At 42.6% G+C, this 27,453-nt stretch overlaps 1 protein-coding gene across 1 annotated transcript in view; it reads left to right on the top strand.

Moving 5' to 3' along the window:
* Htt (huntingtin) overlaps window positions 1–27,453 on the top strand; it is a 142,279-nt gene that overhangs the window by 20,253 nt on the left and 94,573 nt on the right. The window contains exons 3-11 of the mRNA XM_032915843.1: window positions 360–480; window positions 6,479–6,538; window positions 7,219–7,298; window positions 13,097–13,235; window positions 15,959–16,100; window positions 16,762–16,940; window positions 18,714–18,918; window positions 20,042–20,089; window positions 26,521–26,601. Of these exons, the coding sequence (XP_032771734.1) occupies window positions 360–480; window positions 6,479–6,538; window positions 7,219–7,298; window positions 13,097–13,235; window positions 15,959–16,100; window positions 16,762–16,940; window positions 18,714–18,918; window positions 20,042–20,089; window positions 26,521–26,601 (1,055 nt within the window). The remainder of the gene's footprint in view (window positions 1–359; window positions 481–6,478; window positions 6,539–7,218; window positions 7,299–13,096; window positions 13,236–15,958; window positions 16,101–16,761; window positions 16,941–18,713; window positions 18,919–20,041; window positions 20,090–26,520; window positions 26,602–27,453) is intronic.

Raw genomic sequence — 27,453 nt, 5'->3', positions numbered from 1 at the left:
GCAGTCTGAGGAAATGTAGCTGGACCTTGCAGCACATTGAAAGTCAGATTAAAGGAAATAAAGGAGATTGATTGGCTTCCTGGTTTTTCAAGGCTTCAGGGATACCGTGTAAAAGCAATCTTGATTTCAGAATCCTAGACAGAATCTTCTAAACATGTTTAGATGAAATCGTACAAAGAAAGGGGAGCAGTATCAGTAGGCCGTGCACTACAGTCTGCCTTTATGCAGGTATCCTTAATTTTTACGAAGTGTTCTTTCTAAAATTCCATTTAGACCGCTCATTGTATTTTGTCATCATTTCTCCTAGCTCCCTCATGCCTATGACCACCTCTCTTTCTCTCTCTCTCTCTCTTACTTAGAAATTCTCCAGAATTTCAGAAACTCTTGGGCATTGCTATGGAACTGTTTCTGCTGTGCAGCGACGATGCGGAGTCAGACGTCAGAATGGTGGCTGATGAGTGCCTCAACAAAGTCATCAAAGTAAGCCGCCCCTCCTGATGATGGCGCGCTCCCATAATTGTCGTGCACTAAGAGACAAAGCTTTTGATGAGCATTCTCTTGCTTTGAGTGAAACATCCTCAGAATATCTACATATTTTCCATTTTGGGCATATGGCTTGGAAGAGCCTGGGGTATTTTCCCATAAACAGCTAAATGTGTTCTATCAGCAGGAACTGTTCTTTTGCACCATTATAGTACCCAGGTCCGAGTCTATGTGACCACTGGCTGTCTAGTTCTAAGAGGGTTGTCTCTGTGGGCTGCCACTTCTGTTTGGGCATTGCTTGAAGAACCTCAGAGCTCTGGGGGTGCAAAGGTGGGTGTGGGCGAATGGAGTCTTGCATGCCTTCCTTCATTTCTTTTCCTGCCCCTCCTAATGGAGGTCAAATAGTTCTGTTTGTTGTTGAAGGGTGGTTTCTCAGGGTAGACTAATTAGAGGCAGCATGCCTGAATGGGGAGAAAGGAGAGTACAGACAGGATAATGGAGCCAGGAAGCAATAGCCACTCAGTTGCAGTGCCAGAAGAGGTGAGAAGACTGGGCACCTTTCTCACTATGTCAGTGGTCACTGGGTTTTCTGCTGTGAGAGAAAGTCCTCCTTCCCAGGCCTCATTCTTTCCTTTTTTTTTTTTTTTTTTGAGACTGTGTAACCTTAACTGTCCAGGAACTCATTACATTATGTAGCTTGAGCTGGCCTCGAATTCACAAGGATCTGCCTGCTTCTGCCCTCTGAGTGTTAGGATTAAAACTGAGCCACCCTGCCTAGTTTCTGTTCTCATTCTTAATATTTTGCAAAATCAATTTTGTTTTTATCATTCTGACATACACCTCTCAGGAGTCCCATGCCTGTCTGGTCGACTTCTACATTGCTTTGTGTGAGTGGGACTAGTGTCTTAAGTGTCACTTCTACCTCAAGTTGACTACCATGGAGGTAGGCTCTGTGACGTAATTCTCAACACTTCCTTCATAAACTGCTGCTGAAAGATGGCTAAGGAGAATGCATATCTCACTTTTCTGTGCAAGGATCCTTTTTCTTTGGGCCTTTATATTCCTTCTGCCTCCCCTCTCCTGCTGATTTGAGTCTCAGTCCTGAAATTTAGATCACTGTACAAAACACTGTCTCTTCCCTCTCTTTGAAGGCTCCTCATAATCATGGCTTCTGGATGAACCAGAAACTCTCCCTAAATAAGGGTCATTTCCCTCCCTATTAGTGTTAAAGCAGAACAGCCCTTTCACTTTCTTCCTGGGTCCTTTTAAAGCACCATGTATTATACTGGCCATGCAATTATCCTTTCTTTTCCTTCATGAGTCCAGCCTTACCAGGATGACTTGTCTGCTGGGGAACGTGGGTTCAGATGGCCCGCTGCAGTTCTCTCTGCGATTCTCCAGGCCCGGGGAAAAGTGATTTCCTTCACCTAGTAACTGAACAACTTGGTGGGATGTACTTGATTTTTGTGAACCTGAGTTTTCTCAGTTATAAAATGGAAGCTGTCTCTATGGCACATATGTGAGCATGTTGATGTGTTTGGTGAGACATTCACGTTACTAATGGGATTTTTACTCTTGTCCAGTTACATGGCAGAGTGTGGCATGTCAGTTCACTGTTTCTTTCTACTTTCTGTTAATGGAGCCATAGAACCCCCTGGCCTGAGAAGTTCTTCCCATATGAGCAGGTCACCGCCCGTTGGTAGCTTGCTCTGTGGTCAGAAGCTGACTTCTGGTGCTCAGGTTTCCATCCATCTGCTGAGGCTGAGCAATGGCTGAGGTGAGGTGAGGCAGCCTTTGGGAGATTGCTCCTGTCACTTCCTAAGCACCTGCACATGATGCCGTCTTAGTTTCCTTTCTGTCGGTGAGATAAACACCATGACCAAAAGAAAGCCAGCACAGGAACTCAAGAAGGAGCCATGGAGGAACAGTGCTTACTGGCTCACTCCTCATGGCTTACTCAGCCTGCTTTCGTTTACAACCCAACACCACCTATCCAGGGATAGCACTGCATACAGTGAGTTGGGTCAACTCTACATTGATCAGTAATCAAGAAAATGCCCTTCAGATTTGCCTCCAGGCACTCTCAGGAGGCATGTTCCTTCATTTGAGGTTCATCCACCCAAAGAACCCTAGCTGTGTCAGGTAGTCAAAACCCATCCAGTATAGGGTTGTGTTTGTGACTCATCTTCCATGTTGGCCTAATGGCTGAATGGGTTTCACCTAATTTACACACTTGGTAAATTAGTGACTCTCACATAGCTCACATACGTTTCTCAGTTTTTTCTCCCCCAAGTCCAGACACCCTGCTGTCATTATGTGGGATCAGGAGGCTTTCTTTGACATTTCGGTTCTTGATCTTTGGACTTTGGAGATTGAAAAACAAAACAAAACAACCCCGCCCCCCCAAAAAAAACAGAGAGAACTATTACAAGTTGCCTTGATTGGTAGGTGGGCATTAGGAAGGGCAGAGAGGACAATGTGAGTCTAAATTGCCCATATCCTTGTTATTTCAAGTGCAAGCAGCAGTTTCGTTCAAAACTCTTCTGTGGTGGCTTCCTGCTGAAGCTGCTGCTGCCCAGGATGGCTTGGTGCGTGTTCCAGGCCACGACCACTGTCACAGCCTTGGCTTTACGTTCAGGGTCTTGGCTGCCTACCTCTACTGTCTTCCTGTTTCTTTGTGCTTTCTAGTTGATGGCACAGATTCAGCTTCCAGCATAGCACTGAGAATAAGCCAGGCCAGTCTCACTCTTTCCCTCCTGCTTATAGCTGCCTTCACGTTTCTGCCTTTTCAACTGCTACAGTGTTCAGGGTAAGCCAGTAGGGAAGACCAGGGTCCAGCTAGGTATATTTACTGTGACAGAGGAAAGGCAGGGCACGGTGGGAGAAGGGAATGGTAGGACTGCAGGAATGGTCCACTCTGTAGTCTGGGACTTTTGTTTTTTTGTAAGAATTGTAGTGCGTATTATTAAGACCAGTTTCTAGTCCAGAAAATGGGCAGCTATTACTTGTCTTTTGTGTTCAAAATACATTGATTTCTGATAGCCAGGTAGTGTGTTCCTGCCTTCAAGTGATTTATAGTCTTAGGTGGTAAAGTGAATGTGTCCAAAAATAACCCATGGTGTAAAGTGCACAGTATTCCCAGGGACATGGAGGTTGTACCCTGGAAGCAGGAAAGATCTTCTCATTGTTACCTGCCACCTGGAGGTTTGTCTCAGAAAGGAGACGAGGCCCTTCTCAGACTGTGGAAAATGGTGTATCTTGAGGGTCAATTTAAGTAGTTTGTGTCTTGGTAGAAAATGGGGACCTCTTGTAGCTCACTGGCTTTGTGTGGAAGCCAGTTCTGATAGGGAATGGAAAAAAGGACCCAGCTGAGGGGAAGGCATGAGCTAGGATGGTGCCCAGACTACGAGGCTGGTGGTCGGATGGGTAGAGCTTGTTTGCAGTCATGTGTGGAGGCAGGTGGGGAGTTGGGGGGAGAGAAAGCTATAGTGTGCTCTATCCCCACCCCATGAAGGACTCATGGAAGAGCCATGCTCCGCCCTTAACAGGGCTTTCATTTTCTTTACTACAAAATAAAGTAGGTTTTGGTTCACACAACATTTATATAGCTAAAACAGGCTTCAATGTACTTTTTTTTTTTTTTTTTTTTTTTTTTTTTTTTTCCTTTTTTTTTGAGCTGGGGACCCGAACCTAGGGCCTTTGCGCTTGCTAGGCAAGTGCTCTACCACTGAGCTAAATCCCCAACCCCTTTGATGTACTCTTAAATTTTATTTGAAAGTAGTCTTTTTAATGTTTGTCAGCTTGATTTGCTTCTTTTGTTCAAACTACAGCAGCAGAATCAGGGTCTGAAATTTGCTGGTGAGGCCAGCCAGAGAGATTGGTTAAGAGAGGTTACTGCTTTAGCAGAAGACCTGACTTCAGTTCCCTGTACATAAGGTGGCTCATTACCGCTTGTAACCCAAATTTCAGGGGATCCTGTGCCTTCTTCTGACCTCTGCAGGCTCCTGTGCACACACTGTACACATACATACACTCAGGCACACATCACAGGAATTTTTTTTTTAAAGTTGGTGGAATGTTATACTCTTTCTGAATCAATTTTCCAAAGTGTGCCTCTGTTTTAACTAATTAAAACTTATGGCCCGGTAGATAATCCTCATGTCTAGTTTCATCTCTGTTGCTGATAAAATATCCTGGCAAAAAACTGAAGGGAGAAAGGATTTGACTTAGAACTTCAAGTTACAGTCCATCATTCTAGTGGCCTCAGAGCAGCTGGTCACAGCCACAGTGCAGGGCGGAGAGAGGGTACGTGTGCCTGTTGCTCAGCTAACTTGCTCTACTTTTATCTGCCCTGGGTCTAAAACTTAGGCAGTGCTGCTACTCTTTTTCAGCCTTGGTCATCCCACATCAACTGAGGCAATCAAAATAGTCCCTCACTGTCGCTTCTGTTTCCGACCCGCAGAAAGGAGCGACGACACAGCGTTCTTCTCAAAGCGGTTTATTCAGGAACCTTACAGCATGCAAGCAGGAATCTTTCTTTTCTTTTCTCCTCTCTCCTCCTCCCAGCCCCCGAGCATACTCCCTTATATCCTCCCTCAACTCCACCTCGGCAGTCCAGTCTTCGTAATCTCAGTTCATAGGTCCATGTCACATGGCCTGATCTTGTGTCTTGGTGCACCTGCGCAGCTCTCACAATGGACATGGCTAGTTTCGGGTGTGTGAGGAAGTCAGGTGCTAGTCATGAGACTTAGCTGCAGTCTCGGGCGCCATCTTGGGACTGCCGCCACACCCGCTCCCCACACCTCACAAATATGCCCACAGGACAACCTGATCTAGACAGTATCTTACTGAGAGTAGTCCCAGTTCATCTAGGTTATGTCAAGTTGACAGAGCTAACCATCTCTAGATGTCAGTGCTACATGTGACTGAAAAGGAGAGCTGGGTCACTCACTCTCTCTCCATAGTTTTGACATGCCATTTTAGAAGAGAAAGTTCTTAGGGACAAGAATAGGGAGTCTTTCTCTAATGTGGACTTTATGGCATTAGATTTGATTGCGGCTCAAAGTCAGATACATGGACCTTATGTTTTAGTGAGTGTTCTATTGCTGTGAATAGACACCACGACCACAGCAACTCTTGTAAAGGAAAACACTTAGTTGGGGCTGGGTCTCAGTTCAGAGGTTTAGTCCCTCATTATGGTGAGCAGCATGGCGGCATGCAGGTAGACATGGTGCTGGAGAGGTAGCATAGAGTTCTATATCTGCACTGAAAACAGGAAGAGAGAGTGACATTGGCCCTGTCTTGGGCAGCTGAAACCTCAAAGCTCATCCCAGTGACACACTTCCTTCAACAAGGCTACGCTTCTTAATAGCACCATTCCCTATGGGCCTGTGGGGCCATTTTCAGTCAAACCATCGTATCTTATTTCTGAGTTAGCTCCGAAGTGATCAGGGAAGGTCAAGAAATGAGCTCTGAGGATCATAAGACTTCCTAGCTGACACTGAGACCTAGCTGGGTCAGGGAGTGGGGGCTGTGAGTATCCTCATCATTTTGGAAGTTTAGAACCTCAAAAAAGATGATTCTGTGTTACATGTTCCCTGTCAGAGGGAAGGGCTCAGATCTTACAAGTACAGCCCCCATATCCTGCTTGCTTAGAGGCTGTCATCTGAGCTGTCCAGGTGAACTAGTGAAGACTGAATGTTTATACTATGAAAGCTTTAGGGTTAATTTTAATTTGATATTATATAGTGTTTGATTATTATAAATGTTAAATTCTTTTTTCTTCTGTTTTTATCCTAGTAAAGACCTGTATTTAGAATATTCTCTGATTTTTTTTATATGCATTTAATTTTTTCTTAGCATATTATTTAGTTGCTGATAATGTTACTTTCTCTTAAAATTTGAAGTTGTGGTTGCCATTTAGCTTTATGGGTAGGATTTAGAACTATAGGTAGAATGTCTATCTTCTATATAAAGTCTCTTCTATTTCTTGCAGGCTTTGATGGACTCTAATCTTCCAAGGCTACAGTTAGAACTCTATAAGGAAATTAAAAAGGTGGGTCTTTGCTCTGCATTATTGAGAAGATGATACTGTTTTATTATTGAGTACTTGAGATTTTTATCTTGCAAGTTATTAAGTAGAACTGTTAGAAGGAAGTGCCATTTGGTGAAGCAGACTTAAGTTTTCTTTAAAAATGTACTCATTTTTATTAATTGAAATAGAAATTTAAAGCACTAACTTAATATTTTAAAAGATTTGTTTATTAAATGGGTCTGAGCTTTGCCTGGGTCTATTTCTCTGCACCCAGTATGCGCAGTGCCTGTTGAGGTCCTCTGCAGAAGCAGCAAGTGCTCTTAACCCCGAGTATCTCTAGCTCCTGGCAACTTTCTTTCTTTTTTAAAACTATATTTTTATTAATGGAAGCCCTCTGGACCTTAAAAATCTTTTTTTTTTTTTTTTTTTCTCGGAGCTGGGGATCAAACCCAGGGCCTTTGCGCTTGCTAGGCAAGTGCTCTACCGCTGAGCTAAATCCCCAACCCCTAGGACCTTAAAAATCTTTGAAGTAGTTACCATCATTTTACCCTGTTAATTTGGATTTTCTCTGATTAAATTAACAGAGAAAGAGAATGTTTAACTCTCCAAGGGAGGATGCAAGCGGCTCCAATACAGTAGACCTAGCTGTAGAAAGAGCATGTGACTCTTAATGTAACACATCCCTTATTAACCCCACTTAGAATGGTGCTCCTCGAAGTTTGCGTGCAGCCCTGTGGAGGTTTGCTGAGCTGGCTCACCTGGTTCGACCTCAGAAGTGCAGGTAAGTTGTACCTTTGTAGTATTTTAAAGATTTGTTTGGTAGATGGCTAGTCCTGCTTGTCTTGTATGTTCCAGTGCACATGTCTACCCTGAGAGATCATTCTTGTCCACTTTAAGTTGCCTATCTGTGTCCTTTCTGGTTGCTGTCAGCATTTCTTTCTTATATTTCTTTCCAAAGATCCATCTCTATTAGGAATACTATCATATCCTCTATTAATGTGCTTCTTTCTTGTCCCATCATTCCCCAGGAGATTCCAGAGTAATAGTCTCACCTTTCTATCTGTGCTTCATTTCCAACATGAACACAGTGAACACTCAATGCATTGGTTAAGGAGTCCTTACCCAGGGCCTGAGGATTGTCCCTGAGCTCAGCAGTGGCTAGCATAGCAGTTATTGAAAACTAAGCATTTGTGTAGCATTGGTTGGAGAAGTAAGCGAACTGTGCATAAAACTGTACTTGTCTGTTGATCGTCCTTGACTCCTGTGGTGCTAGGTATTGAATCCAGGGCCTCGGGCATGCTAGGCAATTGCTTTACCGCCAGTCTCATTGTCAGCCCACCCATCTGACCTTGTGGCTTGAGTAACAAAACAGGACTGTAGTTATGTCAGTTCTTTCATAATCCTCAGCTGGTAGAATGTACTGCTTATGTCCCAAAGACCTTGGCTCTATCTATGAGAAATATAACAGAGTGCTCCAAATCTTCACATTAACAAGCAACAAGGATATGTTCAATTTAGGTTGAGTTTCAGTAAGAATTTTATGTGGCCACAGAGATGTAGTCACTAAGGAAGTTTCTTTTTATAGAACTTTTCCTTTTGCTACGCTGATATATTTATTTTTGTGTTGGCTTTGGTGCTAAGACTAGGCATACTTAAGCGTGCACTTTACCACATTTACACATTTTCAGCTCAAGTGGTCTTACTTTGAAAATGTCATATTATTGATGTAATACATCTCAGATTTGTATAACATCAGACAAAATAGCTGTTCAAAAGTGTGATTGTCCTGTCAGGCCCTTCCTTAAACCCTCTTAATTATTCCCTAGTGCTGTTTAGATAAAATCTAGACCTCTCACTCAGGGCAAGAGACAATTTAGCCTCTGCTGACCCTTTCCCATCTCGTCACTTCAGAGATGCTCTATTGACTCATTGGTCAACGTTAGTTCTTCAAACAAATTGGTTTTGTTTCCTCATGATAGCTTGATGTCTCAGAAAAATAGTCACCTCCTTCTGTAGGCATTCTAGCCTTTTAATCTTCTAAGTTGTAGCAGATGTCCGCCTAACAAAGATGGCTGTAGTATCTGTAGGCCTACTTGCTATATAAGAGGGCCTTGGCCCCACTATAGCAGGCACCTGAGTGTCAGCTGAGTCTCTTTTTTTCTCAGTCCTACTCTATACACATTTTTCTCTAAGGTAAGGAATGGGATGTTGTTTGAAAGCCCCATTTGATTTGACCACTCCTCCCCCCCTCCCCCCGATTGTGCAGCTTTCCCGGGGAGCATAAAAGAAACTTGTGTTGATTTCTAATGAAAAGGAGCTGGCTTGCAAAACAGAAGTTCAATCAAGTCTGGCTTGCCAAATTAATGGGTTTATTTGGCTTATATACAAAGGCATAGACAACTCATGGGCAGCTGTGCCTTTGAAGCCTCACCTCCAGTCAGTTTGCCTTTTACATGCCTCAGTCCTTCTGGTTGTATGTGCCTGTAGCACGAAGGAATGATGATTGGAATCTTGGGGGTCTGATGACATTCTTTTCTTCTCTCCAGAAGAGAATGGTACCAGACCATCCTGTAGACCTAGGCATCTGCTCTGTAGTTCTCCTCACTTTGTTGTCTGCCTGTGGCTCCAAGGTCTCCATAGAAGTCACCATTACTACTCTGCTTCCCAATAGGGATGGACATGTCAAGTGTGGGGGAAGCAGGCCACAGTAGCTTTTAACACGATTTTTTCAGTAGAATGATGTCCACACTTTATTTTGTTTGTTGACTGTTATTATGTAAGGGTGCATGTCAGTACCTGTATATGGAGAGGTCAGGGTGTCTGTCATTCCTAGGTATAGTTCCTCAGGAGCTGTCTAGCTTGTCTTTTGAGACAGAGTTGTTTACTGTCTTGGGATCTGTTGATGAAGCTTGGCTGGCCAGCCCTAAACCTCAGAGATTCACTTGTTTCTGCTTCCCTAGTGCTGGGATGACAAGTGAGCACCACTATGTCTGGGTTTTTGTGTGGATGCTAGGGATTGAACCCATTCTGTGCTTGTTGCATAAACTATCTCCTTTGTTCCCTCCAGTTTTTTGGTTTTAAAGTAGTGTTTTCTTTAATCTGTTGTTTTCTATTTAAATTCTATTTCAATAATTGTTATAATTTGTGGCAATTTTTTTAATATTCATCTTTAATCTTTTTTTACAATCCAGTCATTATCCTCTCCTGGTCCACCTTCCCACAGTTCCTCAACCCATTCTTCCTCCCTGGTCTTGAAGAAGATGTCCCCATCCTCCTGATCTCCCCACCCGCATCCTACCAGGCTTCCCCACTCACTGGGGCCTCAAGTCTCTCCAGGGATAGGTGTGTCTTATCTTACTGAGCCCAGACCAGACAGTCCTCTGCTATATGTGTGTCGAGGACCTCGGACCAGCTCTTGTATGCTGTCTGGTCGTTGGCTCAGTGTCTAAGAGATATCAGGTGTCTGGGTCTTCCTTTGGGGTCACCCTCCTCCTCAGCTTCTTCTAGCCTTTCCCTAATTCAACCATGGAGGCCTTGACTTTAGCCTAATGATTGAGTGTAAATGTCTGCATCTGTCTCAGTCAGCTGCTTGTTGGGCCTCTCAGAGGACCACCATGGTAGGCTCCTGTCTGTAAGCATACCATAGCATCAGTAATAGTGTCAGGCCTTGGAGTCTCTCACCTGCTTGGTCTCTGGTACTTTCTAGATCCAGCTCCCTCCACCCCTAACACACACACACACACACACACACACACACACACACACACACACACACACACACACAGAGGTTGCATATTTCCATTCATTCTGCTGGCCCCCAGGGCTTCTCTCCTGTCTCCTCCCACCCTCATACCTGATCTTGTTCCCCTTTTCTCTTCCCTCTTCCCTTTCCCCCTAAGGTCCCTCCCTCCATCTATTTCCCGTGATTTTTTTCTTCTTCCTACTAAGTGGGATTGAAAGCATCCTCACTTGGGCCCTTCTGCTTGTTAACCTTCTTTAGTTCTGTGGATTGAATCCTAGGTTTTCTGTACTTTTTTAGCTAATATCCACTTATTAGTAAGTACACACCATGCATGTCATTTTGGGTCTGAGTTACCTCACTCAGGATATTTTCTAGTTCCATCCATTTGCCTGCAAAACTCAGGATATCCTTGTTCTTAATAGCTGAATAGTATTCCATTGTGTAAATGAATCACATATTCTGTATCCATTCTTCAATTGTGGGACATCTGGGTTGTTTCCAGCTTCTGGCTATCACAGATAAGGCTGCTATGAACATAGTGGAGCACATGTCCTTGTGGTATGGAGGGGCATCTTTTGGGTATATGCCCAAGAGTGGTAGGTCTCATAACAAAACCAAAAGGAGAAACAAAACCAAAACATACATGCATAATGCCACCTCCAACAACAAGCATAACAGAACTAACAATCATCTGTCTTTAATATCTCTCAATATCAGTGGACTCAATTCCCCAATAAAAAGACATAAGCTAACAGATTGGATACATAAGCGGGATTCAGCATTTTGCTGCATACAAGAAACACATCTCAATGACAAAGACAGGCAGTACCTCAGCGTTAAAAGTTGGAAAAGAGTCTTCTAAGAAAATGGTCCCAAGAAACAAGGGGGAATTGCATTCTAATACTCAATAAAATAGACTTTCAACTAAAAGTTCTCAAGTGAGATGGGGAAGGACACTTCATATTCATCAAAGGAAAAATCCACCAGAACAAAGTCTCAATTTTGAACATCTATGTCCCAAATGCAAGGGTACCCACATTTGTAAAATAAACATTAATGAAGCTCAAAACACACATTGAACCTCACACAGTAATAGTGGGAGACTTCAACACCCAACTCACCAATGGACAGGTTCATTGAAACAGAAACTAAATAGAGACACAGTGAAAATCATAGTGGTTATGAACCAAATGGATTTAACAGATATATATAGAACATTTCACCGTAAAACAAAGGAATATACCTTCTTATCAGCACCTCATGGTACTTTCTCCAAAACTGACCATATAATCAGTCACAAAACCAGCCTCAACAGATACAAGAAAATTGAAATAATTCCATGTATCCTATCAGATCACCAAAGCTAGACTTCAATAACAACAGAAACAACAAAAAGCCTGCACACCCCTGGAAACTGAATAGCTCTTTACTCAGTGATAACTTGCTGTAGTATTTTGAATATGTTTAGCCCAGGGAGTGGCACTATTTGGAGGTGTGGCCTTGGAGTGGGTATATCTCTGTGGACATGGGCTTAAGACCCTCATCCTAGCTGCCTGAAAGTCAGTATTCTGCTAACAGCCTTCAGATGATGTAAAATTCTCAGCTCCCCCTGTACCATGCCTACGTGGATGTTGCCATGTTCTCACATTGGTGATACTGGACTGAACCTCTCAACCTGTAAAGCAGCTCCAATTAAATGTTATCCTTTATAAGACTTGCCTTTGCCATGGTGTTTGTTCACTGCAGTAAAACCCTAACTAAGACACTTATTCAGTGAAGAAATAAAGAAAGAAATTAAAGACTTCCTGGAATTCAATGAAAATGATGGCACAGCATACCCAAACACAGTGAAAGCAGTACCAAGAGGAAAACTCATAGCACTAGGTGCCCTTGGAAAGAAATTGGAGAGATCCTACACTAGCAACTTTACAGCACACCGGAAAGCCCTAGACAGAAAGAAGCAATACACCCAAGAGGTGTAGAAGGCAGGAAATAGTCAAACTCAGGACTGAAATCAACCAAATAGAAACAAAGAGTCAACAAACCCAAAGCTGGTTGTTTGAGAAAATCAACAAGATAGACAAACCCTTAGCCAAACTAACTAAAGGGCACAGAAGCAGTATACAAATTAACAAAATCAGAAAAGAAAAGGGGAACATAACAACAGAAACTGAGGGAATTTAAAAAACCATCAGATCCTACTACAAAAGCCTATACTCTACAAAACTGGAAGATCTAGGTAAAATGGATGATTTTCTAGACAGGTACCATGTACCGAATCAAATCAAGAGCAGGTAAACTAAGTAGGCTCATATCCCCTAAGGAAATAGAAGAAATCATTTAAAACTTCCCAATCCTACAAAAGGACAGGGCCAGATGGCTTTAGTGCAGAATTCTAAGAAGAGCCCTTCAAAGAAGAGCTAATAGCAACATCGGCAAACAATATTTAAACCCAACCTTTTCAGTTACATTTTGTCTGTGTGTCCTTGTATGGGTGTGCCATGCCATATGGGTGAAGGTAACTTATAGTTAATTCTTCCTCTGTGTGGGTCCCAGGGATCAAACTTGGGTCTTCAGCCTTATCAACAGGTGCCTTTACCGACTGAGCCATCTTGCTTGTCCCTGCACCTAACTTGTTAATGTTCTTTGTAACATCTCGGAGAGATGAAGGACAGTTGAATTTGAATCAGCATTTATGCCTCCTGTACTTGTAGTTGTGCTTTGTGGTCTCTACTGAGGACCAATTCACCTATAAAACTGGGTTTTCCCTGACAGGGAACCATGTTTCTTAACACAGGAGACCTGAAGAATGATACATGTTCCTCTTGTGCATACAGGCCTTATCTGGTGAATCTTCTTCCATGTTTGACCCGAACAAGCAAACGACCGGAGGAGTCAGTTCAGGAGACTTTGGCTGCAGCTGTTCCTAAAATTATGGCCTCCTTTGGCAATTTCGCGAATGACAATGAAATTAAGGTATGGTTGTTGCCTCTTGGCATGAGTCTTGTGGACCTATAGGGAGGAAGTCTTTTGAGATTGCTTCTGGAGTCTCGTTGGCTTTACTCAGAGGCATCTCAAGAACTGTATTTCACTTCTGCTTTCCTTTCACGGGGTAACTTGTTGAGGGAGATAGTTTTTAGAGGCAAATTCAAAGGCATTTCCCCAGAGTGGATGGGTTTTGGTATACTCAATTGGTCATTTTGGCCAGCTGAGGAAACGAGACTTCATAGGAAAGAGGGAAGAACAGATTGGCCTTGTGGGGGTGGACGCCCTAAAACCACAGGACTCTTCTTTGGTTTATAGTGCCCAGAAAGCAAGGCTTCATTACGAAGTCAATGTTGCATGATTCTTGGCTTTGTTTTTATCTCGTTTGAAAAAGTGTTTATTTTTAAAGTATTCATTTTATATGTGTGGGTGTTTTGTCAATGTACTGTGTACATGCCTAGTGTTCGCAGAAGTCAGCAAAAGGTGTTGGATATCCTGGAACTAAAATTATAGATGATTGTGAGCCACCATGTGGGTGCTGCAAACCGAACCTGGGTCCTCTAGAAGAGCAGCCAGTTCTCTTAATCCCCGAGTCAACTCTCCAACTTCTACCTTTTCTCATTGTTTATTTGTGTAAGTGTATGTGCATGTGTATGTGTGTCTGCATGAGCCTTTGTGTGCATGGAGGCTAGAAGACGGTGCTAGCTGTCCTCCTCTGTCACTGACTGCCTGTTATCTTTGAGGTTGCGTTTCCCTGAACCTGAGGCTTTCTTTCGTCTAGACTAGAAGCTAGAAGCCCAAGTGATTCTCGGGTGTTAGCCCCTTAGAGCTGGGCTTATGTTCTTTAACTTCACATGTTGTTTTTCTCCAAACTACAGTGGTTTCCTCTTAATATTAACGTGATGCTTAAAAAAATGATTTCCTAGAGTTTGGGATGAGGAAAGGAAATGATTGTCCTGTTGTTAAGGGAGCTGCTGCTGCTGTCACTGTTACTCCTTGGAGTGGTGGACGCTCCTGATGATTGCAGAAATGAGCACTGTGCAGTGATGTCAGGAGTCTCTGATAACTGCTGTCAGAGCCCAGTATGCACACACATAGTGGTTCTGGATCTTTCCATGATATAGATGCCATGAGAAAGGTAACACTTTCTTTTTTTTAAAGTAGTTATTAACTACTTCATTTAAGGAAGGTATCCTCATTTTTCTGCCCATGTGTCATTGCCGCCCTTTCCTATCATGATTCTGTGTCAGAGGCAAGCACAACCATGCTTACTTTGCTGGATTTGGATTTTTAAATTTTACATTTGTTTTTAACTATAGAAGAGGTGAGCTTGGCTCTAACCCTTGCGTCTTTTTACAGTAGTCCCGTCTGTATTGAACGTACTTAATATGCCCAAGTCAATAGTGATGGCTGCTTAATATGAACACTTTTTTGTTTTCTAAACCTAGTAATTATTGGTTGTTTCTGACGTCTCAAACAGCAGTGTCATTTCTTACTCATGAGATAGCTTATTTGGTCTATTTCCTCTGGCAGTTATCCACATCCTGCTCAAAATGGCCTGTGATTTCTGAGTTTGTCAGTTCTGTCATCCAGCAGACTCCTTTACGGCTCTCCTCTTTCTGTCTAAAAGAGGTTGGTTTGCTCTCCCCAAAGGGTTGAGCAGGAAGCAGTTGGGATTTGGCATTCCTAACAATGCCCTTGGTATGCAGATCACTTTTTCCTCAGGAGAATTCCCTTTTTTTTTTTGTAGTACAGAACTGGAGGATCCTGTCCATACCAAGAAGCAGGATCCTTGAGCAGTTAGACTGTGGTGTAAAGAGGCACTCCTATAAGGAGGCTGCAGTGGACAAAGGGTGTGTCTGCAGAGACTGGGATTATAGGGCTTGGTCGTGGGGGTGGGGGTGGGGTCCTGGGTCAAACTGAGAAGGGGAATCTCCATAGGATGGAGTCAGAGTAGGAGAGCACTTGCAAGTAGGCTACTAAAGGGCTGGGATGAGGTAGGAGAGATGGTACTAAAAGACAGGAAGTAGAATGAAATTCGCCTACCCGAGTCAGCCCTGTGTGGTCACTAGGGGTCTTAGATAAAGTGTTTCCTGGTCAACAGGCAGACATGGAGGAATGGGGATGGGCTAGAAGGGCAGACTGAGAGGCTTCTCAGGAAGGAGTAAAGCTGAGTCTCCCTTTACACAATTCTTTTCTTTTTTTTTGGTTCTTTTTTTTCAGAGCTGGGGACCGAACCCAGGGCCTTGCGCTTCCTAGGCAAGCGCTCTACCACTGAGCTAAATCCCCAACCCCCCTTTACACAATTCTTATATGTCTGTTTGTTGCTATTAACACATCTACTAGTCTGGGTATCACTTCTGGTTGTTGTTGTTGTTGTTTTGTGTGTGTGTGTGTGTGTGTGTGTGTGTGTGTGTGTGTGTGTGTGTGTGTGTTCATGTGGGTTCTGGGGATAGAACTTAGCTACATTAACCTTGGCTACAAATGCCTTTACCATTTGAACTATCACACAGCCTTCCCAATGCAATCTATAAGAAAGTAAATAGACTGCTGATAAACACTTGCTGACTATGGAAAATTTGGGATTTTCTGTTCCATCTATGAAAAATGTGTCAGCTTGTCACAGTTTCTGTCCCTCGAGATTTGGAATTCTGTGGAGTGTGTCATAAGCTCCACAGGAGCTTCAGCTTCTTCCTGGTTTTGTTTGTTCTCAGGTTCTATTGAAAGCTTTCATAGCAAATCTGAAGTCAAGCTCTCCCACTGTGCGGCGGACAGCAGCTGGGTCAGCAGTGAGCATCTGCCAGCACTCTAGGAGGACACAGTACTTCTACAACTGGCTCCTGAATGTGCTCCTAGGTAAGAGAGAAAGGGCCGGCTGGCTCAGTCTTAGCATTTGCTCAATCTTTTAAAGTACACTGACCCTTGGCATCGGGACTAGACCACTTGCAGCTGCTGACTGCTAAATGTGAATTCTATAGAGGGTGCTGCAAGCCCATAAGTGGTCTTGGAGACGTTTCAGCTGCAGCTGTGCCCATAGGTATATAACTTCACCCACCCCTCTGGTATTCTGTGTCAGAGACCTGAGGCTATACATACTTCAACACTCTGTGGGTGCTCTAGGGAGATTAACATGTTCTTTCTCTCTCTGTCTCTGTCTCTGTCTCTCTGTCTCTGTCTGTCTGTCTCTCTCTCTTTGTGTCTCTCTGCTATCAAAATCAACATGAGTAAATCTTGTTGGAATGAGCATGTGGACATTTGATACAAGCATCTGAATTCCAAATCCAGGTCCACTTCCTATAGGGTCCTACCAAGCTAAGGACATGTCTTATGCTGCAAGGCTGCTCCTTGATCTGGGCATACACAGCCTGTATTTTGCACACAGTCGTGCTTATGTCCCTCTTCCCTTTACTTCGAGGCTTACAATAGGGCACTCCTGTAGGTCTCCTTTTTTACCAGTGTGAACTGTGGTTCTCTGAGCAGTGGACTGACTTTTGAGCCTCTTTGGTTGCCTTTCCAGGTTTGCTGGTTCCCATGGAGGAAGAACACCCCACTCTCCTGATCCTTGGTGTGTTGCTCACACTGAGGTGTCTAGTGCCCTTGCTCCAGCAGCAGGTCAAGGACACAAGTCTAAAGGGCAGCTTTGGGGTAACACGGAAAGAAATGGAAGTCTCTCCCTCTGCAGAGCAGCTTGTCCAGGTAAGCATGGGGCATGTGCTCCTTGGAAGCAGCATTGTTTCCGGAAGTGTTGGGGCAGAAAGGAGTAAGCTGGGTGATGGCGTGTTCCCTCGCTCCTGAGGAGTTAGGAGATGTAGCTCTGTAGACCAGGAATGAGTTGTTTATCTAAAGCAGGGACCACACGGTTTTCACAAAGGGCCAAAGAGTATGTGTGTTAAGCTTTGCATATCCAGCCATCTTCACTGAATTCCCCCTAGCATTATAGTTTGAAAGCCACAGATAGCCCATAAATGTGGCCATATTCCACTGAGATTTCATCCACAGAAGCAGCACAGAACAAGACACAGCATTGTATGCCTGTGACCCCAGTACTTGGGATACCAAGAGAGAAGTACAAGTTCAGCACATGCCTGTCCTGCGTAGGAACTCCAAGCTATCTGTAGCTACATGACCAGATCTCAAAAAAGTCCAAATGGGGAGTAGAAAGCAAGTGTAAAGCCAGATATGGCTGTGGCTAGCAGTTTGCCAGTCAAGATTTAGGGCTATGCATATGCATATAGGTTGCAGGAGAAGAGCTAAACTAAGCCTTAAAGCACCTTCTTTTTTATTCTACACCAACCTTCAAAAAAGAAAACATGCTATTTTTCATTCTTTTTTTTTTTTTTTTGGAGCTGGGGACCGAACCCAGGGCCTTGCGCTTCCTAGGCAAGCGCTCTACCGCTGAGCTAAATCCCCAACCCGCTATTTTTTAAAAAATCTTTTAAAATCATGCATTGGTGTTTGGCCTGCAAGTATGTCTCTCTTAGGGAGTTGGATTTACTGGAACTTGATTTACAGACAGTTGTGAACTGCCATGTGGGTGCTGGGAATTGAACCTGGGTCTTTTGCAAGAGCGACCAATGCTCTTAACTGCTGAGCCATCTCTCTAGGCCTGCATTTGTGTGTTTTTTGCTTTTATCTTACCACCTAATGCTAGGGTTGGCAAACTTTGCAAAGTAAAACTACAGAGTGCCTCTGAAGTATTAATTTTATACAGTGATTTTATATGTATGGTTGAAATTGTCTAGGGTATATTTATATTGCAAAATTATGTGTTATCTGAAATCATTATTTAAATTTTGGGCTTTCTTTCCCCTGGTAACTTTAAAGAAAAAAACTAACAAATTCATTGTTTCTCTAGTGTAGTATAGTACTAAAAACACCAAACATTTTGATTGGCATTCTTAACATTTGTGGCTCTTTTCTCTGTTTCTGATGGTTGGATGTCCCCACTTGCCTCCACAGCAGTGTCCATTGGGATTATTTTCTTTCCTATTCATCAGTTTTGGGAAACAAAGATCCTGAGTTTGCTTACTGGTGTTCTATAGCAAGTGCTTTATGTATTTCCAAGGAGTTAATATAAATGAAAGAAATCATGGGAATTCAGAATATAGCATGACAATAATGATCTACCTATAAAAGTAACAAGTCTTTACAGGAAAAAATTAAGGGACAGTTTTGCTGGCAAAGACCAGTGAAAACATAGTGAAATCTGGGATGTTATGTATTTATTAATTTTGTTTGGTTTTTAAGAATTTTAAAATTTATGTGTGTGCTCTGTCTGCATGTACACCTGCAGGCCAGAAGAGGGCATCAGATCCCATTACAGATGGTTGTGAGCCACCATGTGGTTGCTGGGAATTGAACTCAGGACCTCTGAAAGAGCAGACAATGAATGCTCTTAACCGCTGAGCCATCTCTCCAGCCCTGCGATGCATTTTAAACATGACTAAAAACCTGTGTTTCTGCTCCTAGGTTTATGAACTGACTTTGCATCACACACAGCACCAAGACCATAACGTGGTGACAGGGGCACTGGAGCTCCTGCAGCAGCTCTTCCGTACCCCTCCACCTGAGCTGCTGCAAGCACTGACCACACCAGGAGGGCTCGGGCAGCTCACTCTGGTTCGAGAAGAGGCCGGGGGCCGAGGCCGCAGCGGGAGTATCGTGGAGCTTTTAGGTGCGTTCTCAGCAAAGTTGTCGTCTCACCATTGTGCATTAAGGCATGTTTCCTTCTGATGCTTTATGGGGCTGTGCTGCGCTGAGCTATCCATGCCTAAATTCCTTCCCAGTCTAACGATGTAGGCATCTTTCTGCTTTTGCAAATAAATCTATAGTTTAGAAAACTAGATGACTTTAAAGGAGGCCACACCTTTAAAGTCTGGTCTCCTGTCTTTCTGGCTTGTCACCTCCATTTCGGGTACAGTGAAATAGAAATATTAGACAATTTCCAGTACTCTCATGTTTGATTGTCAAGGGTGAATAGGTTTTTATGTCTTTTTGGGGGAATTTAGTGTTCTTTTTCTACTTGGATCCTGACTTTAGAGAACCCTTTCCATTCCTGGTCCTTGAAGACATCTCCCTAACCTGGTCTCTGTTCTTCTTGATGCTCAAAGAGTGAGCCATAGATTAGGCAGTGGCAGCCTGCCCTGTCTGACATGAGCTACTCTTGGATGGTGGGACAGATAGGAATCTGGGCGTGCCAGCCTCTAGAAGTGACCTGGCATTTAGCAGGCTCTGAGAAATTCCGCTGACCAGGCATGTCGTGGCTTGCCACAGTGTATACATTGAGGAGCCAGACTTACTGTAGCTACAAATTAGAGACAGTCTGCCTGGGAAATATGATTGTGGCCTTGGTGAGCTGAAAAGTTTGCCTGAACTATGACCAGAAAATGTTTTTCTGCTGTTCTTGTTATTAAAGAATTCTTATTTTTTGTGGAAAGTATGTCATCTACCCAGTGAACAGAAATGCACATCTCTAGTAACTGCTTCCAATGAAAGCTTATGTCTGGCCTCTGGTTGTCCAAGTAATGTGAGATCTTATGGTTTTAATTTGGCTTTTAAAGTGCAATTTATATGAGCTTTTTTGACATTTTAGTCATATCTTTAAACTGTGTATTTGAACAGGAGTGTAATTATCACCTTTAAAGTGTGACACTGTGGTGTTTAGACATGTCCTATGGAAATATGTCCATATTCCCCATTTTAGAATTTGAGTCAAGCTTTTTGAGGATTTTTGAATTTCTTGCAGATTTTAGCAGCTTGTTACCTTACTTTCTTCTGTTACTTTCCGTGATTTACAGCTGGAGGGGGTTCCTCATGCAGCCCTGTTCTCTCAAGAAAGCAAAAAGGTGATTATCTCACAATCTAAGTCTTGTGTTGAGAACTTGTGTGAACTGCTGTTTCTGTGTTTGCTAATACATTAGATTCTGCTTATATTTCCTCCCAGGAGAGTAAGTGTATGAATACTGCTGGGATCCAAAGTTTTCTGCCGTTTAAAAATTGTTTATATCATAGTTATTTATCATAATTTCTAATGTTTGAGGACAAAGGTCAGCAAACTTTCTATAAGGGACCAGAGAGCAAATTGGGCTCTTGAGGTTGTTTTCCTGCCATGTGACTGCTGAAGAACAATGATCTAATACATAAACTGCTGGGGCTGGCTGTTTGCCACTGAAATCTTAAAGATGCAGCTGGACTCAGTACCACTGTAGAGAGTGCATCACTCTACTTTATAAAAGTAACTTCTATTCTTTTTTTTATATGATTTATTTTATGTATATGAGTACAGAAGAGGGCATTGGATCCCATTACAGATGGTTGTGAGCCACGATGTGGTTACTGGGATTTGAACTCAGGACCTCTGGAAGAGCAGTCAGTGTTCTTAACCGCTGAGCCATCTCTCCAGTCCTAACTTCCCTTCTTAATGAATTTTATTAGTAGTTATACTAGATAGTTTATTTATTTTTTGATTCTTCATTTTGTTCCTGCCTTGTTAATCAGTTTTCAGCCACATTTAACTTCTCACATATGTGTTTTCTGACCTATTTTTATTCCAGAGTTTCTGATATGACTTGATAGTTTTGTACACTTGTTCATTTTGTAGCAGCTGCAATTTCATTTTACATTATGAATTTCCATGGAAAAGAATTGCTGTGATTTTTATTTTTAAAATCTTAAAAGGTGAATTTGTTTTCTGTGTCATAATTTGAGCACTTAAAACTTAAAGCACAGTATTTGCCATTTTAAGTGAAGATTTGTGTTTTTCCTTTTTTTTTTTATGTTTTGAGACAGGGCCTCACTGTGTAGTACGAGCTGGCCTTGAACTGCCTGCACTTCCCACTTGGTGGGATGACAGTACACCTCACTTTTGAATAAGTTCTTCACAGGAACAATATTCTAGTCTTCATTGAATTAGGAAAACATTTCCTTGAAGAATTTGGGAACTAGATGTCACCTGGAGGCTGAAGCAGAAGTCTTTTGGGCTACTAGGAAGACATTGCCTCTTAAAAAGAAAGCGGGATGTTTGGTCCATTGTGGTAGGAAATGCTTAGTGTTTTAGAAAGCACTGCCAATGCAAAGGCCAGAAGAATTCTAAGAAGTGGTGCTCTCTGCTCTTGTCGGAGAGACTGGTGGGCACTTGGTAAAGTTACTCTGATAACTTACTTCACAGTCGCTTCATCCAGAGATGGTGACAAAGGTGGCATTATTGAGACGAGTTCTCATCTCTGCTACTTCCTGAATCTCCTGATGATATTTTTATTTAGACTGGTGATTTTAAAACTTTTTTGTTATAACAAAGATTGTTTTTTTTTAAGTGTTGTCCTGGCTAGTTAATGTCAACTTGATACAAGGTAGAGTCATTTTTGAAGTAGGAACCTTAGTTGAAAAAAATGTCCTCACTGGACAGGTCTGTGGACAAACCAGTGATGCGTTTTCTTGGTTGATCGTCTAGAGGGGTGCAGCTCACTCTGGGCACTGCCACCCCGGGCAGGTGGTTCTGTGCTGTAGGACAGCCAACTGAGCAAGCCAGTGAGCAGCATTGCCCCCGCCTTTGCGTCAGTGTCTGCCCTAGGTTCTTGCTCCAGTTCCCCTCAGTTTTTCCCCAAGTTACTTTAGGTAATGGAGTTTTATCACAGCCATAGAAGCACTAACTAAGACAAGTGTACTCTCCCAGATATAAGATAGATCAAAACAGAGTTGTGGAGCACATAGGCTTCCGCAAAGGTGAGAGGGGCCTAGTAGTCTCTTCTCTGTTGGCAGCAGCTCTCCTTTTTTTTCTCTCTTCATGGAATCTGCCCTGAGGGGAACTTTCTCCAGAATATGATCAGCCACTGACTTGGAGGGTAAAAACTTCTTCATTAAGATTCAAGTTCACTGTTGTTGAGTTTTATTTGATTTTTTATCCTCTTTTTTTTTTTTTTTTTTCGGAGCTGGGGACCAAACCCAGGGCCTTGCGCTTGCTAGGCAAGCGCTCTACCACTGAGCTAAATCCCCAACCCCATTATTTGATTTTTTAAACTACATGTTTTGTTAAAAAGATTCTGTTTGTATTTATGTCTAGTCGCTGTGTTGATTTTGCATAGATTTGTATTCTCTTTGCTAATTAGCTTATGCCTTTAATATTACATCATGTAATTTCATGGAAATTGTCACAATTATTACTTGAAGAATAGTAATATTAGGCTAATATTAGGCTAGATAGTATCTGTTTTAATTTTTCTCTGTTTGAGAGCATACCTGAAATGAACAACTTCAACGGAAAGATTTATTCTCGGCCAGGTCAGAGGTATTGGTCTGTCAGAGCAGGGCAGCAACCAGAGAGCAGGTGCTTTATTCCTGTGTTGTGGGCTTCTTGTTAATTTTTTACTTCAACATGTGAACAGTGCTACCTACACCAAGCAACAGTCATCCCTCTTAGTTAATCCTCTCTAGAAATCCCGAAGCATTTCTCCATTCAATAAAGCAGCCAAGATCAAAGTATAATTTGATGTTGTCTAATGATGTTCATATGTAATATAGCTGTAAAGTTATTAAATTTTCTTCCTAATATAACTTTAAACATAAACTATAAGATATATTTTTAAAACTCTACTAGAAAATATTTTCTTTTCAGATTCTTAGCTGTAGTGTAGATTATAAAAAGATAATAAAATGAAAGTGATTTATTTATATTTAAGAGTTTGATAATGGGGGTAGGATAGGGAGGGGAACACCCATATAGAAGGGGGGAGGGGGAGGGGCTAGGGGGATGTTGGCTTGGAAACCAGGAAAAGGAATAACATTTGAAATGTATATAAGACTCACTGATCCCCTCCCGCAGTGCACAACTCACTGCTCCCACACCCCGTGGGAGAGAGAGCTCACTGCCCGGACAGGTGGGCACTCCTGAGACTGCAGAGCAGAAGAGACCACCAACACTGCCCACCCCTGCCCACATCCCTGGCCCAAGAGGAAACTGTATACAGCCTCTGGGATCCCGTAGATAAGGGCACTGGAGCAGGTCCCCTGCCCCCCAGACACCGCTGGAACCTGAAGGGACTGACCTGATAAACAGTTCTCTGCACCCAAATCCCGTGGGAGGGAGAGCTAAACCTTCAGAGAGGCAGACACGCCTGGGAAGGCAGAAGAGACTACACTCTGCCCACATTTCTGACTCCAGAGGAAAAGACCAAATGCCATCTGGGACCCTGGTGCACCGGGGCTCCCGGAAAGTGCGGCGCAGGTCCTCCTGGTTGCTGCCCTTGTGGAGAGCTCATAAGCAACACCCCATGAGCAAACTTGAGCCTCGGGACCACAGGTAAGACCAACTTTTCTGCTCCAAGCGACCTGCCTGGTGAACTCAGGACACAGGCCCACAGGAACAGCTGAAGACCTGTAGATAGGAAAAACTACACACCCGAAAGCAGAACACTCTGTTCCCATAACTGGCTAAAAGAAAACAGGAAAACAGGTCTACAGCACTCCTGACACACAGGCTTATAGGACAGTCTAGCCACTGTCAGAAATAGCAGAACAAAGTAACACCAGAGATAATCTGATGGCGAGAGGCAAGCGCAGGAACCCAAGCAACAGACACCAAGACTACATGGCATCATCAGAGCCCAATTCTCCCACCAAAGCAAACACGAATATCCAAACACACCAGAAAAACAAGATCTAGATTCAAAATCATATTTGATCACGATGCTGGAGGACTTCAAGAAAGACATGAAGAACTCCCTTAGAGAAACGCAGGAAAACATAAATAAACAAGTAGAAGCCTATAGAGAGGAATCACAAAAATCCGTGAAAGAATTCCAGGAAAACACAATCAAACAGTTGAAGGAATTAAAAATGGAAATAGAAGCAATCAAGAAAGAACACAGGGAAACAACCCTGGATATAGAAAACCAAAGGAAGAGACAAGGAGGTGTAGATACAAGCATCACCAACAGAATACAAGAGATAGAAGAGAGAATCTCAGTAGCAGAAGATTCCATAGAAATCATCGACACAACTGTCAAAGATAATGTAAAGCGGAAAAAGCTACTGGTCCAAAACATACAGGAAATCCAGGAGTCAATGAGAAGATCAAACCTAAGGATAATAGGTATAGAAGAGAGTGAAGACTCACAGCTCAAAGGACCAGTAAATATCTTCAACAAAATCATAGAAGAAAACTTCCCTAACCTAAAGAAAGAGATGCCCATAAGCATACAAGAAGCCTACAGAACTCCAAATAGATTGGACCAGAAAAGAAACTCCTCCCGTCACATAATAGTCAAAACACCAAATGCGCAAAATAAAGAAAGAATATTAAAAGCAGTAAGGGGAAAAAGGTCAAGTAACATATAAAGGCAGACCTATCAGAATCACACCAGACATTTCGCCAGAGACTATGAAAGCCAGAAGACCCTGGACCCATGTCGTACAGACCCTAAGAGAACACAAATGCCAGCTCAGGTTACTGTATCCTGCAAAACTCTCAATTAACATAGATGGAGAAACCAAGATATTCCATGACAAAACCAAATTTACACAATATCTTTCTACAAATCCAGCACTACAAAGGATAATAAATGGTAAAGCCCAACATAAGGAGGCAAGCTACACCCTAGAAAAAGCAAGAAACTAATCATCTTGGCAACAAAACAAAGAGAAGAAAAGCACACAAACATAACCTCACATCCAAATATGAATATAACAGGAAGCAATAATCACTATTCCTTAATATCTCTCAACATCAATAGTCTCAACTCCCCAATAAAAAGACATAGATTAACAAACTGGATACTCAGCTATCAAAAACAATGACTTTATGAAATTCATAGACAAATGGTTGGAACTGGAAAATATCATCCTGAGTGAGGTAACCCAATCACAGAAAACACACATGGTATGCACTCATTGATAAGCGGCTATTAACCCAAATGCTTGAATTACCCTAGATGCACAGAACACATGAAACTCAAGACGGATGATCAAAATGCGAATGCTTCACTCCTTCTTTAAAAGGGGAACAAGAATACCCTTGGCAGGGAATAGAGAGGCAAAGATTAAAACAGAGACAGAAGGAACACCCATTCAGATCCTGCCCCACATGTGGCCCATACATATATAGCCACCCAATTAGAGAAGATGGATGAAGCAAAGAAGTGCAGGCAGACAGGAGCCGGATGTAGATCTCTCCTGAGAGACACAGCCAGAATACAGCAAATACAGAGGTGAATGCCAGCAGCAAACCACTGAACTGAGAACAGGACCCCATTGAAGGAATCAGAGAAAGAACTGGAAGAGCTTGAAGGGGCTCGAGACCCCATATGAACAACAATGCCAAGCAACCAGAGCTTCCAGGGACTAAGCCACTACCCAAAGACTATGCATGGACTGACCCTGGACTCTGACCTCATAGGTAGCAATGAATAGCCTAGTAAGATCACCAGTGGAAGGGGAAGCCCTTGGTGCTGCTAAGACTGAACCCCCAGTGAACTAGATTGTTGGGGGCAGGGCGGTAATGGGGGGAGGATGGGGAGGGGAACACCCATAAAGAAGGGGAGGGGGAGAGGTTAGGGGGATGTTGGCCTGGAAACCGGGAAAGGGAATAACATTCGAAATGTAAATAAGAAATACTCAAGTTAATAAAAAAAATAAATAAAGAAAGAAATAAAGAAATGTAAATAAAAATACCCAATTTAATAAAGATGGAAAAAATTTAAAAAAAAAAAGAGTTAGATATACAACTTTGTATTTGCTATGATATTCCAAAAAAATATGGATACTCCAAGGCCTGACTGATAGAATTGGACCTTTTTAGCCATAAGCTACTCATTCATTTAATAACCAATAGTAAATTATTTAACTGCAATAGTAATCTAAATCAATGAAAACTTATTTTGTGGTATAGTTCAGTAGGAATTACGTCTGCCTCCGTTCTCTAGTAGACTTACTGCTTTTGCAATATTCTAAAAGTCACTCTTTTTTCCATTCTTTAACATGGTAGTGATACAATACATGTTGGATAAATCATATTAGAGTAAATTAAATATGCCTTTGATTTTCAATTCAGAATGTATGCTTGTTCGATGTTCGTTTGTTAAGAGTCACTATGTAGCTTTGGTTTGGACTAAATAAAACTCACTGTGTAGATGTGGCTGACCTCAAACTTATAGATATTTGCATGACTTCTTTTTGTCTCCTGAGTGCTGGGAGTAAGTGTGTACCGTCATGCCTGACTATTTGACCTAAAGAAAACATTATTTTTAGCAAAATTAAAGAGGAATGTTGCTGTATTATTTACTAGGCAAAGTCCTCTTAGGAGAGGAAGAAGCCTTGGAGGATGACTCGGAGTCCAGGTCAGATGTCAGCAGCTCAGCCTTTGCAGGTACTTGCTGTCCTCTTGGTCCAGGAGCTGCCAGTGCTGGCCTTTATTTATTATCTGCCATCCTGTGTCCCTTTCAGCACCTCAGCCTGAGCACAGCATTGAGGGGCATGGGTGACTTGCTCAGAAAGTGGCTTTTATAATTCAGTTGCTTTTATACTGTTCACTCTAAATGTGTTTGGCTATGTGCTTTTCTTGTTTTAGGATATTCAGAAACTGATTTATTACCCTGGAGTGTATCTTTTTGGTAGTGGATGGTAGATGGAAGTTTGCAAGATAAAGAAATCACAGAACAAACATTTTGGCTTGCTTAGACCAGTGTAAACCTCAAGTGCCTGTGACCCAGTGCCTTCATCAGGAGCCACTGATGAGCCACTTCATGGTTTTGAAGTGGTTTTGGTTTTGTATTTAAGGTTTTATTTTATAAAACAAACCGTCCTATCAGCATTCTGAAAGCACAGTATTATTGGTACAATCTCACTGTTCCAACCTTAAGCACCTTTCATTTCCTCTAATACAAATCAACAACTTTTTTTGCAAGGCCTTCCAAACATTTAAGGTTGAATAAATGTTAAATATTGGACTTTGCTATTATTAGAATGGACACTGACGTGATTTTGATCTCACATAGTGTTTGTAAGAGGGAATTCTAAAATTAAACTAAGGAAAGGTGGCGTGTGTTCCTCCTACAGGAGGCTAGGATTAGAGTGGAGATGAGCAGGACTGGGAAGAAGGCAAGCCTGTCCTGAAGGCGCTGTGCTCACTAGTGCTCTGTTGTTGCTTACTTAGAGTTCCTGGGGGTCTGCCTGTGTCCCTGCCCAGCCACTTCTGAGTTACACACATTCTATGTATGGC

The sequence above is a fragment of the Rattus rattus genome, chromosome 11 (genome assembly GCF_011064425.1).
Source record: "Rattus rattus isolate New Zealand chromosome 11, Rrattus_CSIRO_v1, whole genome shotgun sequence".
NCBI classification, from domain to species: domain Eukaryota; kingdom Metazoa; phylum Chordata; class Mammalia; order Rodentia; family Muridae; genus Rattus; species Rattus rattus.
This window is presented reverse-complemented; position numbering and strand designations above follow the sequence as displayed.